General features: G+C 48.8%; 2 protein-coding genes across 5 annotated transcripts in view; one reads left to right on the top strand and one right to left on the bottom strand.

Moving 5' to 3' along the window:
• fars2 (phenylalanyl-tRNA synthetase 2, mitochondrial) overlaps positions 1-19,466 on the top strand; it is a 139,812-nt gene that overhangs the window by 39,898 nt on the left and 80,448 nt on the right. For all 4 annotated transcript variants that reach the window (XM_024803668.2, XM_076888655.1, XM_076888654.1 and 1 more), the window contains exons 3-7: positions 1,081-1,167; positions 1,653-1,712; positions 1,790-1,958; positions 2,033-2,195; positions 2,266-2,397. In XM_024803668.2, the coding sequence (XP_024659436.1) occupies positions 1,081-1,167; positions 1,653-1,712; positions 1,790-1,958; positions 2,033-2,195; positions 2,266-2,397 (611 nt within the window). The remainder of the gene's footprint in view (positions 1-1,080; positions 1,168-1,652; positions 1,713-1,789; positions 1,959-2,032; positions 2,196-2,265; positions 2,398-19,466) is intronic.
• cidea (cell death inducing DFFA like effector a) overlaps positions 1-19,466 on the bottom strand; it is a 281,200-nt gene that overhangs the window by 233,641 nt on the left and 28,093 nt on the right. The gene's annotated exons all lie outside the window — the stretch shown is intronic.

Raw genomic sequence — 19,466 nt, 5'->3', positions numbered from 1 at the left:
TTTGGTTTCATCTGACCACATGACATTCTCCCAATCCTCTGCTGTATCATCCATGTGCTCTCTGGCAAACTTCAGACGGGCCTGGACATGCACTGGCTTCAGCAGCGGAACACGTCTGGCACTGCGGGATTTGATTCCCTGCCGTTGTAGTGTGTTACTGATGGTGACCTTTGTTACTTTGGTCCCAGCTCTCTGCAGGTCATTCACCAGGTCCCCCCGTGTGGTTCTGGGATCTTTGCTCACCGTTCTCATGATCATTTTGACCCCACGGGATGAGATCTTGCGTGGAGCCCCAGATCGAGGGAGATTATCAGTGGTCTTGTATGTCTTCCATTTTCTGATGATTGCTCCCACAGTTGATTTTTTCACACCAAGCTGCTTGCCTATTGTAGATTCACTCTTCCCAGTCTGGTGCAGGTCTACAATACTTTTCCTGGTGTCCTTCGAAAGCTCTTTGGTCTTGGCCATGGCGGAGTTTGGAGTCTGACTGTTTGAGGCTGTGGACAGGTGTCTTTTATACAGATGATGAGTTCAAACAGGTGCCATTCATACAGGTAACGAGTGGGGGACAGAAAAGCTTCTTACAGAAGACGTTACAGGTCTGTGAGAGCCAGAGATTTTCCTTGTTTGAGGTGACCAAATACTTATTTTCCACCCTGATTTACGAATAAATTCTTTACAAATCCTACCATGTGAATTCATGGATTTTTTTTTCACATTCTGTCTCTCACAGTTGAAGTGTACCTCTGGTGCAAATTACTGACCTCTGTCATCATTTTAGGTGGGGGAACTTGCACAATTGGTGGCTGACTAAATACTTTTTTGCCCCACTGTATGTGCGTGTAGATCATCTGTGTGCGTGCAGATCATCTGTGTGTGTGTGTGACTCGTGTTACATATAAGTACAGATTTCCTCAGTGTGGACCTTAAATCATCTGTTTATACAAGAAGTTAACGTGAGTTCAAATACAGTCGTGATGTGACCTGGTTTTGACGCAGCTCATCCTGTTATTGCTTCATCAGCAGGATTAAACTGTCTTCAGTGTGTGTGCTCACTCTGACGGTGTTTCTGACCCGCAGCTCGTACATCGGCCGTTCGGGAAACCCCCTCTTCTCCATCCACGACAACCTGAGTCCTGTGGTGACCACGGAGCAGAACTTTGACAGGTCGGCAGCTTCCCGTCACATTATCCACTAATATCACTGAACAGAGACGCTGCTGTGGTTTACTTTATCTTCTTTATGCTTTTACACAACTTTTCCTTTGAAGGTGAACGTTCATCTCTGGTTTTGCACTTTTTCACTGTGGCTTCACGACCAAAGCGACCCGACTCCAACAACACAAAGGACGTTGTCCAGATTCATGTTTTCTTAAGTGTTGTCACAAAGACGCTCAGAGTTGCTGGCGGGTCACGTTCCTTCTTACAGGCTCTTTCCCCTGATTTCCACAACACGTTTCAACAAGTTTGTGCAGATCATTGGCTGAATGTGCGTGACCCCCTCAGCTCCAGCGGAGGTCAGCGGTTAATTATCCGACTCATTAAAAGCCCAGATTCCATCGAAACAGGGACTGTGATGGACCTCGCTGTCGCTCCATCAGCTGTTCTGATTTATCGAGTGTTACTTTGTGAGTCTTTGTGTTTTGCTGACAGCTTGTTGATCCCGCCCGGACACCCCAGCAGGAAACGAGGAGACAACTATTACCTGAACAGGTGAGAGCCGATGTCTTCTGCCGCGAGCGCTCGGCGTCCTCCATCGGCGTCACTAACCCTGTTTTTATGTGGGACAGGACGACGATGCTTCGCGCTCACACGTCCGCCCACCAGACGGACCTGGTGAGGTCGGGGCTGGACGCCTTCCTGCTGGCCGGAGACGTTTACAGGCGGGACGAGATCGACGCCAGCCACTACCCCGTCTTCCACCAGATGGAGGGAGTGCGACTCTTCTCCAACCGCCAGGTGCTCAGAATGAAAAAGTTAGACAGGTGACGTAGTGATCACGTGACCCTGACCCGCAGTGTCGTGTCCCTCAGCTGTTCTCCCGGGTGCAGAACGGTGGCGAGCTGTCTCTGTTCGAGCGAGGAGGGCGGCGGTCTCCCGAGAAGCAGGAGACGCACACTCTGGAGGCGGTGAAGCTGGTGGAGTTCGACCTCAAACGCACTCTGACACAACTTGTCTCTTACCTGTTCGGAGCAGGTGAGGCCCCGCCCACCAGGACGTCTGGTTAGGTTTGCTCTTCCTCAAACTTCCTCGTCTTCCTCCTCAGATCTCGAGATCAGGTGGGTCGACTGCTACTTCCCCTTCACTCACCCGTCCTTTGAGATGGAGGTGCGTTTCCAGGGCAACTGGATGGAGGTGCTGGGCTGTGGCGTGATGGAGCAGGAGCTGCTGAACTCTGGTCAGAGCGCACCTACGCACGCACGCACACATGATTCTGTTAGTTCGACCTCGGTCACATGAGCAGAGGAGCGCGCTCACCTTACTTCGGGTCTTAAAAACGAAATCACAAACAGACTTTTCCAAAGGTTTATGGTCAAAGGTCAAAGGTCGTGTCTGCTGTGAGCAGAATGTTTCCATGAATGAAACCTGCAGGGCTGGAAACTTCCTCTAGCGTCCAGCAGGGAGTCGGTCCGTCCCACACACCCTCGTGTTGTTCCACGTTACAGCAGAAATAAATGTGTATAGTGGGCGTGTGTTGGGGGGCGTGGCCTCTTTCACCTCACCTCTGAGTTGGACCTCTTATTTGTTGTACATTTTCAGTCCATGTAATAGTTTTGTTTTTTACTTATTTTTAGCTTCTTTACAATTATTTTATCTACACATATACACACACACACACACACACACACACACACACAGACAGTCCTGTGTGTAAACAGGCAGCTCGGTGATTGATTTGCTGATTTGTGTTCGATGCAGTTCAGCCTATCAGGACGTCTGGCCTGTCGTACACATCGTTAACAGCTGATTTCCACCTACACACACACAGACACACACAGACACACACACACACACACAGACACACACACACACACACAGACACACACACACACACACACACACACACACACACACACACACACACACACACGCACACACACACACACACCTTTCCCTCTCCTCCTTCTTCTTAGGGTTTCTCTCTCCCTCCCCTGTTGCTCGCCCCGTCGCTCGCCCCTCTCTCTCCTGTCAGTCTGCTAAGTGGCTAACTTGCAGCTTTGCCCTTGAACAAAGCTGCAGCTCTGTGCTGCACTTCACTGCTGCTTGTTCTAATCAATAATACATGCTTTAAAACGCAAAGAGCGGCCCGATCGCTCTTTTACCACCACGCTGTGTGTGCGTGCGCGTGTGTGTGTGTGTGTGTGCACTGGAGCTACTAACACACTTCAGATATGCACATCTGGGTGGAGGGCTACCTGAAGTTCACACAGAGGAGATCAGGAGGTGGAGCAGCTTCATGGAGCCGTCTCATGGGACGCCCTGAGGGAACGTTTGTATGAAGTCGTGCGTTTCCTGTTCCAGGGTGGATGTCCATGTTAAACAGGGTCGGAGTTTAAAACAGTGGTGTGTGTGTGTGTGTGTGTGTGTGTGTGTGTGTGTGTGTGTGTGTGTGTGTGTGTGTGCTCCAGGTGAGTCAGTGACTCTCGATGATGTCACAGAGTTGGAGCATCCACCCACCTGTTGTTTAAGTTGCTCATAACGAGGGGCAGCCAATCAGAGCTGTGCTGGTTTAAAGAGGGAGGAGCTCAGACTGCTTGTTTAGGAGGATGAACTGAAGGGCTGCTCACAGTGTGAATCATGCAAAGCTAGCCTGGCAGGGCCCAAGAATAAAACTGTGGAAATGAGCAGATCAAAAAGTTAAAGTACAAAAATAAAGAAACAGGAAGAAACTCAAACCATCAAACTTGGGAGCTAGCGTAGCACGTGACGTGCCTCTGATCCAGCTGCTGATGGTGCAGGGTAAGCTGGCACTGTGGCAAACAGCCGCTCTGAGGGAGAGCGACCTGTAGCCCATCGTCGCGGGGTATCAGACCGAGCCCAGGTTTGAACCTACGAGCTTCCATCCCGTCCTGAGCCCAACATCTGGAGCAGCGTTACAGCTGTTTTACAGTCACCTCTGAACCCCAGGTGTGCAGCTGCATCACACGCTGCTGCTGCTGATGGTTACTATTCTGGCGTGTGAAACGCTGACGGGTCAGTGTGGATGTTTCACAGGACATCGTCCACTCAAAGCTCTACAATCAGCCCTGACCTGTGTGAGCTGGACTGACTGAGGTTATCCGTGGTCCACCCTGTGCACGGTTTCATGACGCTCTGCTTTAGGATCAGCACACGCCTGGGTTTGAATCATTAACCCTGCTGTGATGCAACAGTCTCTTCTTTAAGTGTGTTTACTGGACCCTGGAAGATCTGCAGGTGTGGATGCTGTGGTGGCTCTGTGGAGGTTAAAGGTCGTGTTCTTATGTCCTGAAACGCTGATTGTCAAATGGCTGCAGATCTGTGTTTACAGAAACGAGGTTTTATTTTTCTGAACACGTCCTTCAGCTGAGCGATGTTCGAAGGATCTTTGTCTTCTGTTTATTTGTCCTCTGAAATCACGAGTGTGACGTCAGCGCGGCAGTTTCCAGCCCTGCCACCGGGGGGGGCTGCAGCTCAGGGGAGGAGGAGGAGAGGTGGGGGCATCACGCCGCAGAAATCCCTGTCAGTGTCACTGCTTCTATTATTGAACGCTCTGCATCATCTCATTTACGAGTCTGCAGGTGTGTGTGTGTGTGTGTGTGTGTGTGTGTGTGTGTGTGTGTGTGCGCACACTTCTGAATCCATTTCCTGCAGCGAGCCATGACTGAAATAGACTGTTTCAGGACACACACAGCGAGATGGAAGCGCCTTTGGCCATTTTACTCTTCGTGTGTGTGTGTGTGTGTGTGTGTGTGTGTGTGTGTGTGTGTGTGTGTGTGTGTGCTTCTGGCTGACAGTAGAAGCAGTTGGAGGTTAAATTGATGCTGAGGTCCCAGCAGAGGCAGAGGGAGTAGAAACTCCATCAGTAGTGTGAATGTTGCATTCGCTGACGTCGCAGCGCGTCCGTTTTTTCCCCGCCGTCACTTTCTAGTCGCCTCGTGTGCTGAAAGTTGGGGTTTGTGTTAGCGGCTAAAGCGTGAGCTGATGTTCGAGTGTGGCGTCCAGCTGTCACCACCTGGGGAGGAAATTCTGTCTTTGTCTTTTCCCTGAGTCGTGACTGTCAGGGAGTTCTTCCTCAGGAATCTGTGAACTGTTGCAAATAATTTGCAAGAGCAAACGTGCTTGTTAGGAAACCGAGAGCTTGAGAAGTTACCGGCGACTGGATTCAACAGCTTTGAGTTCCTCTCGGAGCACCAAACTCAAACAGAAATACATTTTAATGAACTTCCTTTTCCCCGCTGGTCTGATTAGGAAGCAGAAACTGGAAAGTGGTCACGGCCATGATCCTACACTTGTTCTAAAGAAGCTCCGAGTTGCCATCGACATTTAAACAAGCTCCCCTCAGGGTCTCCTCGGGACTCCTCCCAGCACTGCTCCTTCTCAGATCTCTCCCTGGACGTCCCGTCCCTCCTTTCGCCTCTCTGAGTCGCCTTCAATGAATCTCGCTGCACCATCTCCTCCACTGCGATCAGGGCAGGAGGTGCAATGATTGGAAGCTCGATGAGCGTGCTCCTCACCTGTTGCACCTCCCTCAGACTCATGCAGGCGTTTCCACCTGAGCAGTGACTACGGCTGTGTGTGCCTCAGCTCCAGGGCAAACATGTCCTCTGTGAGAACAGCCGAGCTGCTGGCGGCGTGACGCGAGGTGAAAGGGCCGCTCAGTTTTATCACCAGCGGTTGTGTTGGTCCTGCAGGTCACCGAGTTACTGCAGCGAGTCGATTCTCCTTTAAGATGCTGCTGTCGTCTCATCGCCTCTGACAGCCGGCAGATTTTCTCCTCGCTTCACTCGCCGTGAATTTATTTCCTCTGTGGCAGCAAAGCATGTTAGAGGCTCTCCCTTCAGTAACAGCATCAGAGCTGAGCACACAGCAGACTCAGTCCGGCGCTGAGAAGAAATCCTCACAATAAGAAAAGATGTGTCACCTGGAAACACCTCACAGGTTTAGTTTCAGAGGTCGAGTGCACCGCCCTAACCCCATCACCTCAGAGTCGACACCGCAGAGAGGGTGGAGGATAAACCCGATGAAACGGATGAGCTGTGAGATCTGTGTGTCCTCGAAGGTTGTTCCTGCATGAGTCAAACCCTCATCTAAAAATACTTTCATAAGGATTATTGGGAAACTTACTGGTTTTATTGGTTTGAACACCATCAAACACCTTCCGGCTCCCTCTGTCTGTTTCTCTGGAGAATCACATTTTTAAGGGAAGTTAAAGTTTTCCTTTAAAGAAAAAGTTTAATGTGCAGCAGTTTATTAGGAACACAGACTCTGAACCCGCATGCATGTTAATGACCAGCAGGGGGCGACTCTGGTTGTAAAATGATGTCGGTTCAGTCAGTGCGGACCAACGAAGGATGTCAGAGGAACAAAGAGGAAGTCGGGTTTTTGTTTCTTGTCTAAACATGAAGAAACTTCGACTTTTCTCCTCGTTGAGGAACGTTTGGTTTTTATTTGCAGCAGCTTCACGTACGTGACATCAGCACTCTGACAGACAACAGAGAGACGTGTGCACAGAGGAGGTCGGGGTGGGTGGACGGGTCCATAACAGATCAGATTCAACACTTTTTAAAGGTTGGCTGACTTTAACAGATATTTAATTGACTTAAACCTGGCAGAGCTCCACCAGCAGCACCCTGCCCTCTGTGCACACGCCCACCTCCTACATGGATGTTCAGGGTGGAGGAGCTTCTCAGCTCACTTTCACTCCGAGTGGAAACTGAACTCCTCGGGAGTCCTGCTCACTTCCTTCACAAACACATGTGTGTGTCTGTGTGTGTGTTTGGGCCCTTAAGGCAAATTAAAGTCATGGTTGTCAGACGTGAAGCCTGTGTGTGGGGGCATTGCAGCATTGCAGCAGAGCCAATGCTCTTGACATCCAGAGACAGACACACACACACACACACACACACACACACACACACACACACACACACACACACACACACACACACACACACACACACACACACGCCTCCTTCATTCTCGCTCCCTCCAAACTCTCCTCACCCTCTGCACCTCCCCGACATATCCACTGCAGCAGTGTGCCTCCGTTACCTTGGAAACCACTCATTCAGCTCCCCCCCCCCTTATCCTATACACACACACACACACACACACACACACACACACACACACACACACGTTTCTGGAGCACTGAGAGTGAGAGACAATAAGGAAGAGCTGGCAAAGAGAACAAAAAGATGTGAGGAAGAGGAGGAGGAAGGGGGTGAGGAGGCCTTGAAGTTAATATGAGGAAGAGAGGGGGGAGACTAAGGAAGAGTGGGGAAGGCAAGGATACGAAAGGAAGTGAGGATGCAGGAAAGGGAGGACAGAAAGGAGGCATTATGGTACGAGGAGGTTGGAGGAAGGATTAAACGAGTGGCAGGACCTCATCCCCGCAAGAAGGCGGCAACAGGGGACACCAGTTGGTGCTGGTGTGTGTGTGTGTGTTATTTAATGGTGTGGAAGCGTGACTGCCATATGTGTTGCCTGAGGCCCCGTGTGATGAGGGAGCGAGTTAATAAGAGGAGGAGGAGGTGAGGAGGAACGAAGGAGGAGAAATAAGGGTGGAGAAAAAGGGAGGGATGGATGGATGGAGATGACAAAATGAGATTTTAATGGAGACGGAGGGATGGAGGGATGGTGGAGGGAGAGAGATGAATGTCTTCATTAATTCACTGATGAGGGGGAGGGGGGAGCTATTTCTTCTTCTCTGCTTATTTATTCATCAGGGTTCCCCGGAGAAGGAGTCCCCACACACATGCACGCGCAGGCGCGCAGAAACGTGCACACACACACACACACACACACACACACACACACGTGCACACACACACAGAAACGTGCACACACACACACGTGTGCACACGCACGCACACACACACACACACACACACACACGTGCACACGCGCGCAGAAACGCGCACACACACACACACGTGCACACGCACACACACGTGCGCACGCGCACACACACACGAGACAGAGAAGTGTTTGTGCTTGAGCTTGGCTTCAGTTTCTCTCCAACTGTACATAAAAGAAGGACGTAGCTTTGAGTACTGAGGCTCTTTAAACCTGCACTCTTTGTAACAGCCAGCAGGGGGCGACTCCTCTGTAAATTGTTCTTGGATTTTAGGGGCGGGGCCCTGTGGATGTGCCGTTTCCCCTTGATTACCAACATGGTGAAGCTCGAAATAATCAAAACGAGGCTTGGAAACCATCAAAGAGTTACTTTAAATTTCACTTTCACTAAAACGCTGTCGTTCTGGCTCGTGTTGATTCAAAGGCGCCTCCATCAAAGCTCAAACTCGGATGATGGCGAGAAAGACTGTGGAGGACGTCAGAGTCACAGATGTTTCTGAAGCTAACGGGAGCTCGTTAACATCTGTCTGCAGCTGCCTTCTGAACCCCCTCCACCCAAAGATGCTGGACGTTATGTAACAATGTTTTAATCAAATGTTGAGACTGTAAAACCGTGACATCACTGTGGCTCCAGCCATCTTCTATATACAGTCTTTTAGCCCGTGTACCTGCTCTGCACCTCTGCCTCACTTTGAAAAACATTCAGTGTCAACAAAATGTATTTTATTTGAAAGTCATTAAATTTGTACTCGATTATTCCTGATCATGTTTTTGATTTAATTGGTTGGCTTCCATCTTCAATATACAGTCTGTGCTTCTTTGTGTGTCTTTGTTTGATTCTTCCAGTGAAGTGTGTATTCAACATTTATGTGTCTGTGATTCTGCAGTGTGTGTTTGCTTTGCCACTTATCTGTGTGTGTGTGTGTGTATGTATGTGTGTGTCTCAGGGGTTTTCCCTGCAGTGTCAGCATGCAGCATATGGGACTTGGCACTAATGACCACACCTCCTCGCCAAACTCTGTCTCACAGACACCCCCCCCACCCCCCAGGGGACAGGGTGGCGTGTGTGTGTGCACGTGCCTACATCTGTGTGTGTGTGTGTTAAGGGTGGAAGCTGAAATCTGATTAAAGTCATGTTGGCAACAATTAACGGCCTCTCAAACCGCCTCCTGGCGTCCTGTGGGACGTAGTGTGTGTGAGGTTCAGGTGGCTGTATTCAGTCTTAATCCGACCGCCCCCCCACCTCTGAATAAATCATGTGACCCCTCCCCACCCTCCATCCATCCTCCTCTCATTAAACCTCGTCTGTCGCCGCTGCTCGCCTTGTTTTCCTGATGAGTCGACACTTTATTCCCACACTCCTCTCTGTTAGGATGGAGGGATGGCGAAGCCTCACAAGCGTGACGACCCGTCTCCTCCCCTGTGTTTTTAGGCTTGTAAAGTCCGCCTCCTCCTCCTGACCTCTGACCTCTCTGCTGTTTTTTTGTTGTTTTTGTGGTTTTCTCGCCGCTACTGTCCGTCCTCCATCGTTTAGTAATTTGATCTTTTATTCTTTCAATAAACTTTCTCCTTCCTTCCCTCCTTCTGTCCTTTCACCCCTCCTCTCTTCCTACACTTCCACTTTATTTGGTCTTTCTTTTCCTTTCCTCCCTCCTGATTCGTTCATCCCTCTGTTTTTATTTATCCAACAGGAACCTTTCCTCATCCCCTTTCTTGTGGTTCTTTCATCTTTTCTCCTTCCTCACCTTTCATTCACCACACACACGACGGACACACACACATACGGCCTGTGTGTGTGTGTGTGTCCGTGTGTGTCCGTCGTGTGTGTCTGGGGTTTGCAGAGGGCAGAGCAAACATTTGTTTGTGCAGCGATCCATCTCAGCCCGGCCTGCTTCCTCCATAACAAACAGAGGGGGGGGGGGGTGATGGAGGGAGGTTTGATTCACCTGACAGGTAAAAAGCAGAGGGAGGGTTTGTTTGAAAACATTACACGAGTGATGCTGCGGATCAGCTCAGGTTCATCTGCTAACAACGCTCCTAAAACCTGCACACGGCCAACGATGTTAGCAGCTCGCTAACCGCTAATCATGACCTTTGACCTTTTCACAGAGAAATACCTGACACCGTCAGGTGACGCACCATTTAAAACAAACCTGGGCAGTTTTGGACTTGATCGTTTTCCAGGAGCTTAAAGGCTGAGCTGTGTTAGCTGCTCCATGAGCTAACAGGTTAGCTTTAAATGCTAACATGCAACTCCCTGTAGGATAGCGTGCACATCAATTTTGAGTCTGCAGGCAGCTCATTTCCTCTGAATCACATGATTAAACTAACTCAACAGACTCTCCACTATGAGCCAAAACAGAGAGCGTCTCCGTTTTAGCTTCTCCTCATTGGTTAGCTGTTCATTACAGAGCTCATCTTCTGACGCCCGGCCATGACTTGAGGTTTGAAATCTAATAAAATCCTATTTTTATAAACAAGCCTTCTCTTTAAGCTCTTCTTATGCTGCCTGTTTTATTTTTTTAATCTTCTCTGCTTCATGAAAACTTTAATTTTTGCTTTTACTATATTAGCTGTAATTTTACTGTATTTATCCTTCACTTTGAATCTCCTTGTGAAGCTAATCATCATCTCCCAACACTGTGTAACCTTGAAAGAAATGACCAATCCAGTGGATACCATGTGCTGGAGAGGCAAACAGGTTAAGGTTTGGCGTGTGGATCTGTGAAACAGAACCGTGAACAGAGATCACTCTGGTTTAGTCCCCTCCCCTCAGTTACCTGTGAATTACCTGAGAGTTTGCTCTTCACCTAATTACTTTTTTAATACATCTATCATATTCTACTACAGTAGCTTTGCATCGTACAGAATAATCTTAATGTTTTCCTGGTAACTTTATTCTAATTGGAAACAGACGACCACATGAAGAAAAGCCGATAAAATGCAGGAAATCGAGTATTTGCAGCGATGTGAAGGCTGAGCTGTAGACGCACAGACTCCTTCTTACTTCGACGGCATGCCGTTAGCGTGTGTTTTCTGTGTTAGCTTGATGTTTAATGCATGCGCGTGTGTGTGTGAGAGGCAGCCTGTTTTCTGGCTGAGCAGCCTCGTCCTGACTCTTAAATATTGAAGCAGTGTAAGTGAGCTCTGCAGAGATCCAGCCCCGCTGCTGCTAAAAATACACCTGCAGATAAAAATAGATCACATGTCACGGTGAAGGGTTTAATTTCATTCACACCAAAAACGTGCCTGTGCTCGCTTTTCAGATCGCGGCTCCGTGTCTGTTCAGAATGAGGTCGGCTTTAATCAGCGAGGACGGCTAACGTGGAGCCTGCTGGCGGCAAATTAACCACGAGATCCCTAAAAATAGTGCGACGGTGGTCCGTCCCCTCGTCTGTTTGTCTGAGCCACAGACAGGAACCAAACAGTTTGTCTTTTTTCTGAGGCCAAAATATATTTTTGGTGCAGAAATTTCAATTTTGTTTTGTTTTTCTGAAAGAAACAAATCCAGGATCAGAAATCTGACCAAGAGCTTTAGGTATGCAGCAAGCTCTGGATCACAGCAGGATCGCTGTCAGTTGTTCCGGCTTTTTTTTTATCCATTCTAGAAATCATCATAACCCGGTTTTTAAGTCTGATGTCATCAGCTGTTTCCAGGTCCAAACTCTGCTGCAGGTCCCAAAGTCAGACGAACACTGCGGCATCACTGAGAGTTAAAAACGGTCTAAATTCATCTTTAATAAAATCATCAGCGTTGCTGCTTTACCAGGTGTAACAATGAAGTTTAAAATCCAGGCATCCATGAAAACAGAATTTATTACATTTAACTGAGTTAGAAGTTAGCAGGAAGTTAGCAAGAAGTTAGCTCGCTAGTTTCCACCTAAACACGATGTAGCATGTTCTGACTGAGAGATTTCTGGAAAAATTCAAATTCACAGCTCTGTTGTCACTTCCAACATAAATGTAGACAGAAAACTAAACAGCAGTGGGGCTAGCTGGTATATAATGATGTGCTACGTGGTGGCTAGCGGCACAGCTACGTTAGCATAACATAAACACAGTGAAGCTGGAGGATGAACGCTAACTTTTTTAAGTTAACGTGAGGGTTCCCGATGGTTAGGGACAAATGCAATCGCATGGCAGGATGCTGTAAACGGACCAAACTTCAGTCAGGAGAACAACTGAGATAATCCATCCACAATACCAGGTTAGTCATTCATATACTGCTGCATGGGCTGCAGCTACATCGTAAGGGTTTAAAAACGGAGCTTTAAAATGAACTCAGAGTAGTTTGGACCCAGAAGCAGGATTCATACATCATCACTTAAAGACCGGATAATGTTGGTCCAGGATCAGCTGACCAATCACGTTGTCTGAACATACAGTTAGCTAAGTTTTTGGCTAATGCTAATGCTTTTAAAAACCATCACTAGCAAACATGAGTAAGCTAAGTTTGGTTAACAGGAACTCGATTCATAATATTAATTATATTGTATAAATTAACAGTGAAGTTATGACTTCACCACAGCGTGATTGGTCAGTGGATCCTGGTCAAACATGATTATAATGTTGGAGCAGCACTGTTAGCGTCACTAAAGGTGAAACAGACAGGAGGATTTACAACCCAGTGTCAGCAAATGACAGTAAAAGAAAAACGTTTACAAATTTAAAGAAGACAACTTCCCAGGGCAGGTTTAAACTATCGAACATTATTTAAAGAAACCCTTTCTTTGGGTGAAGTGTTGTCAAAGTGTGACCGTAGACTTTCCAGCTTCTTCTTTTTGTCTTTCTGTTGTTTTTTCCTCATACAGGTGGCGTTTAGTGGAGTTTCTTTCTACTTTTAAATTTGCGATTTTAAACTTTGCAGTTCCTCTGACACTTTTGTTTCCTCATAAATCTAATCTTGCCGTTTGTTCTTGTTTATTCCTCCCCGTCCTCCTGTCCAAGCCTTTGATTTCCTGTTTCTTGACTTGTCCCTAATCCTGACTTATTTCACTGTGCTGCAGTCTATGAGCAGCCTTCACACATGTGTAAAACTTTAGAGGACGCCGTCCCGCTAACTCGTACAGATGTGCGAGCGTAACACGACTGAAGCCGACGCTGCAGCTGTCGGATAAATGTGGGATTCCCTCTAACAGCAGTGCAGGAAAAGTGTAAAATGTGCTGTAATAACAGGATGAAGTGCGCTGGCGTAATCTCTCCACCTGCCAAAGCAGCATTAAAAATGTAATAAAAAGTGACGCCTTCTTTATTAAAACAAATCACTGAGGTCAAACAAAGCCTTTTGCTCTGATGTGTGTCGGAGATCTCGGGCGCTGACGCTGAGTCTGGTTTTATTGCTTTCACGGAGCCGACTGAGCTCCCGCAGAGCCGACCTTCATCCTGCAGCTCCTTCGCTCAAAGCTGGCAGATGCGTGTCAGATCCTCCTGTGACATCATCACCACGGGACAAATCCCCGACGCTGCCGTGCAGAGACTCTGCAGACTCCCTGGATGTTTGTCGGAGCTTTAGTGTCCTCACCGCCGTCTGTGAGGCTTGTCCTGGGAAGCCTCTGCTGCTTTCCGGCACGCTCGCTTGTGTTTGCAGGTCTGCAGAACATCTCTGCTGTCAACCTGCTCCTCCAGTCACAGGGCTCTGCGTTATTACATGCAGGCGTGAGGGACGAGTGGAGAGAGGCTAACAGAGTCGATAAGATGGTGTCTGAGGCCTGAGAGGGCAGAGGTTATAGCACACTAACATGGTGAGAACTGACGGAGGAGCTTTGGTACTCCACCACCTGTGAGGGCAGCAGCTTCAACTTTGTCAAGTTAAAAACACAAACCAGTCGTTGCCTGTAAAACCGGCTCACATGGACCCGACCCCTGTGCCCAACTCCACGGACAGTGACCCCACAGGGCAGCAGACCCACTCAGGGAGTGCCGGCGAGCCCCGTGGCTCCAGGCCCGGGACCACACACTTCCCTTCCAGGTCCTGTTTTCCAGCTTTGAGCAGGTGAGGAACGTCATCTCCCTCTAGCTGATCTGAATCTTCTCCTTCTGTCTCGTGTCAGAGATGATTTATGTGTCTGATCAGGTTTTTCATTGATGGCCAACTTCCAGCAGAGCCCGGGATGGACTCGGAGCTCACTGAGGAGATTATACGTCTCACCTGTCCTCGGAGTGCCGTGGGATCTCTGGGGAACGTGGGAAAAGGTGGTCTGATGCCACCAGGCTGATTTAGACATGTGAAGAAGATGGAAAAACCACCTCCATCCATCCATGATGGAGAACTTCTTTATTGACTCACCTGTTTAAATCATATTAAGGCTTAAAGTTTGCATTGTTAGAGGCGTGGCCTCTGTGACTGACAGGTGGTTGTAGCTGCTAGCTGTCTGCTAGCTTCACCTGAACTGGACCTCTGCACCGTGTTTGTGCTGTTGGAGCCTTTTGGACCAATAATAAGGCTGCTGTGTGGTTACTGTAGCAACAGAGCATCCACAAAGGCGAAGCTCCAGCTCTGGATTTTACTTAGTCGCAGGTATCTGTCTGTGATGCTACCTGATGGCTCCACCCTCTCACCTGTATAAGTGGTAACTGTCAGTGCAACCATAAACATGGCTGCATCTCACAGCGCCACCTACTGGCAATAATCATTTCATGCACTGACATCATCACCCACCACTGCAGCAGGAAATATCTGACAGGAAGTGAGGAAGAGCCGAGCAGGTGTGCAACCAGCGCGCAGGAAGCCGCGGTGGCGAAGACTCGTGCATGTGTTTTGTTGCTAGCAGAGACGTAGGAGTGTGATTTTCTCCTGAAATAACAACACGAGTAACAAAGTCTTTGCTTCGGTCTGTCCGGCGTGACACATCACACGCGTCCATTTTTATCTGGTGACTCGCCGTTTGGCAGCTAACCCACGATGATCCAACGGACGCACACTCAGCTCCGTCAGCTTGTGTGTAGGCCGCTCCGTCCGCCGGTCATTATTCAGTGCAGAGCAGTTGGGATGAATGAATCTCGCCGCATCTGCTGTTCTGTCCTCTCCGACTGCTCGTCTTCATCATCATGACCGTTCTCCATCATCATCCTCATCACCAGCTCCAGGCTGCGCCGCCATTATCCCCATTTTTAGCATCATCGCCACCACACCTTGCACCACCTCATCATCGTCTTTCTTTAGCCCTACACCTTCATCATCACACATGACACACCGATGGATGGCACATGTGAAGTCGCGTCTATGTTTGCCTGTTGCCATGGTTAGTGTGTGTGTGTGTGTGGGGGGGGGGGGCACCATCTGTGCACTTCACCACACTTCCTTCATCAGACTTTGTACCACCTGACTCAGCAGTGTGTGTGTGTGTGTGTGTGTGTTTGTGTGTGTGTTTGTATTCATATCGGTGTGGGGACCAAATATGAAACTTTACTATATTTGTAGGGACCGACAGCCTTATGGGGACAAAATCCCATCCCCACAAGTATGAAGGTATTTTTGAGACTCAAAATGTGGTTTTGGTGTCAGGGTTACAGTCAGGTTAGGATTAGGGTAAGGAGCTGGGAAAGAATTATGTCAGTTAGATGTCCCCATAAGACATGAATACCCAACCTGTGTGTGTGTGTTGCAGGGTAAATGATGCACAGCTGGTGTCAGCCCAGCTATCGCCAGAACAGGCTGTCCGTCATGTGACAGATCTCTCTCTCACACACACACACACACACACACACACACACACACACACACACACACACACACACACACACACACACACACACACACACACACACACGTTTCAGGTTACGTGTGTGTGTGGACTCTAACATCTGTCCTCGCCTCCTGCTCTGGATTCATTTTCTTCTTGAAACTTCTTGTACATTTTTCCATCGTCACACTTTCCACATTAACGGCAGACACACAAAGAGCTTGTGAACACACACCTGTGTTTATGTGAACACAGGTGCACTACCTGTGTGAGGACATACTGAGGTTTGCTGATCATACGCTGCACATTAAAACTGGACACAGCTGCTTCTTTCTAATGGCCAGCAGGACGTCTGTTAGAAAACAAGCCTGCTGCTGATCTGAGAGCTCAGTGAGCACTTTATGGGCTCGCCGGCTCGATTCAGGTCTTATTTACTTTGTAAATGATTCCCCTGATAGAGTCAGAAAGGCCGTGGGCAGGTCTGCCTTCATTATCCTCTCCGGTCCAGTGTTCAAACACCAGGATGTGACTGTGATCGTGCACAGCGCGGAGCTTTACATCGAGCTAACTGAAGGGGGCGGCGCTGCTGCTCTGGTCATGTTTTAAGTAATGTTTGAGATGATAGCAGCAGAAACAATCACTTCCTCTCTGCGTGGCATCTGAACAGCATGTGTGAGCCTTCACCTGTAAATACAGGTGTTCTGTAGAGTGGTGGCCTGTCTCACCACGCAGTGAGGCACCGGGGAACGATTTAGAAACCAGAGAGTTCACGGTCGGCTTGGACACCGTGAGACTGCAGGAAGAAGGAAGAGAGATCCTCTGAGTGTTTGTTAAGCAGTCAGGAAAGGTGACTCCGCCTACGTCAGCACTGATGGGCACAGATGTGGTTAGACTCAAAGCTCTGCTGGGCAATGTGCGATATGTGTCGTAATAACTCTTATTCAGTGCATCCAGCTGTTTGCATCTGTCCTTTAGATTACTGCCACCTTGTGGCCACGGTTGGGTCTCACGTCTGTGTGCTAGCTTGTGTTGGATCCATAGTTTCTGGCGTTTTTGTGTTAACAAAATCTGAGACGCGAGCGACGAGTCTGCTTCTTCACTGCTTTGGATACTGAATGTGTTAAATGTTTAGACAGTCGTCTGGCAGCACAAACACACACACACACACGTTGGGTATTCATGCCTTGTGGGGACATCTATTTAACACAATGCCCCTTACCCTGACCATAACCCAACTGTACTCTGACACTGAAAGCACACTTTGAGTCTCAATAATGTCTTCAAACCCGTGAGGACGGGCAAATTTGGTTCCCACAACGATATGAAGACATGCTCTCACACACACACACACACACACACACACACACACACACACACACACACACACACACACACACACAGAGTTGTTTCTGTCACTTCAGAGGATGTTACAAGATAGCTTGCTTTGTTTTGGTCCCCATAAGAGAGGCAGGTCCCCACAATGTGAGATTCATGTTTTGTTACACACACACACACACACACACACACACACACACACACACACACACGCTTGTTTAATGAGCCGTGTGTTGCAGAGTGTTTGTGGTTTCTCGGGTTGGCGTCTCTAATGGAGGGGTCTTCTTCAGCTGCGTTTGATGTCGGCTCTGGTATGTGGTGGGCGGCAGGAGAGAGATGTAATGAAAATAATGAGATGAGAAAAAAGGTCTGTGTGTGTGTGTGTGTGTGTGTGTGTGTGTGTGACTCAGACAGGGTTTATACAGGCTCATACTACATCTCCTACAGTACTGTGTGTAATACATGTGTAAGGAAAAGTTTGTGAATTGGACTTGTCTTCATTCATAGCGTGCAGCTGGGCCTTTCATCACATTTACAGGCACTGACAGGACAAACAGGTGTAGTCTTCGCTGAGCATGCTCACCACATGTTGAATAAAGATGGAGCTGCGGATCATTTGAAGGTGAACACAGAACCCGTGACGAGCTCAGACTCTCACAGGTGGACGGACGCTGCTTCCTCCGTGCTTCCCGGCATCCAGCTCGGCTGCAGGTGACGAGCTGTTTCCCATCAGGTCGCAGCCTGGAGACGTCTGTAGGAACATCCAGGTGATCTGTAGCTAACCTCCGTGGTGTAAATGTGAACACCTGAATAAAGACCTCATCAGGTGGTTTCTGCATGCACGGCTCGTGTTACCGTGGACGAGGCCTCCTGCTGCTGCGTCTCTGTCAGTGACCATGTCTCACAACTACAGCGTGTGTCCGGCTGTAGTTGTGACTGTGATGAAGCTGAGGCCACGTTTGAGGATCGATGCAGAGATCAGTTACCTCCAAACTTTTCTCGCAGCGCCGCCCGGCGAGCAGACTGCGCGTGTTTGTCTGAACCTGCTGTCTCTCTGTGTTTGGCTCGGTAAGCGCCATCCTGTCGTATTGGACGCGGATCATGCTGATGCCATAGAAACGCTGCAGGAACAACACGACGTGACATGCTGGAGCGCCGCGGGACAAATCCACCTTAAAACACTGCAAACACGGCCGTGAGTCACGTCTGAGCAGCGTTCTGCTTCCAGCTGCACGAGTCTCTGCTCTGCAGTTCATCAGCTTCAGATAGACGGCCATGCTTTCTGCGGCTCGTTGACCTCTGACCTCTGATTCAGCCGTGGTCTGAGACATGCAGCAGCTGATCTGGGCTTTATTCATCCTTCAAACTTAACGGAGGTCTCTTTCTGTGATGCAGATGTGAAACATCATCCAGATGTTTCACATCGTTTGAGCGTCCCGTGTCATTTTCAGTAAAGCTGTGGCCTGCGGGCCAAACAAGGCCGTCCCCATAAACCTTTCGGTCTCCTTTGTTTCTGTTTCCTGTCAAAACTTCTGCAGACGTCCTGATAAACTCGTCCCTGTGGCAACAGATGGAAATGTTTAGTGTCTCAAACACAAAGACATCGCCGCCGCGTTTCCTGTCACATCAGTGAAATCATGTGTTTTATCACATGTCCCTCGATTGACTCTGGACCTCTCGTCCTCGCCGTGGCCGCCGGAGTCGCCGCTGTAACGTCTGAGGTCGACGACTCCCCCAGCTTCACACAGCGTTCACACGTGCCGCCGTCACCCACGTTTCGCCGCTGCAGGTTAATTTGAAGTCTGAGCGTCTTTGTTTAGACGGAGAGGAGCTGCCATGTTTTCTCTTTGAGTCTCCACGGTGACGGCAGATACACTCGTGTCAGAGAGCGAGAGTAACGAGACATACCAGACCCACGGATATCGTAAAGTACAATTACTGTACGCATCCATGTGTGAGAGTCAGAGAGGCTGCTGGGAAAAATAAAAATCAGCTGGAGGTCGAACTCTTGGTTCTGTGAGAAAACACCTGAAACACACCTCGCACACACGTGCTCGTACGTGATTTATTTATCAACCCTGCAGCTTTAAACGAGACGGTTTAAACCTCAGTGATCGTGAGCGCGTTCCCTCTGCTGTAGTCTGCTGATGAGGAAGCATAACGTGGGAACGCCGGCTGATTGGTCCAGAGAATATACGGTTAGTGTAACCGAAACTCAGAGCAGGCTGAGGCGGAGCATCCTTTCAGGAACAAGTCTGTACTTCAGTATGTGGTGCTGCAATCTGAAGCTTGCACAGGTTTACTGTTGAATATGTTTCAAATTCAGTTAAATTCAGTCATTTATAGACATAGATCAAACAGCAGTCACTTTATATTAAAGACTCTATGTTAATACAGAGAAAACCACCAA

Source organism: Maylandia zebra, linkage group LG9, assembly GCF_041146795.1.
Source record: "Maylandia zebra isolate NMK-2024a linkage group LG9, Mzebra_GT3a, whole genome shotgun sequence".
Taxonomy (NCBI): Eukaryota; Metazoa; Chordata; class Actinopteri; order Cichliformes; family Cichlidae; genus Maylandia; species Maylandia zebra.
This window is presented reverse-complemented; position numbering and strand designations above follow the sequence as displayed.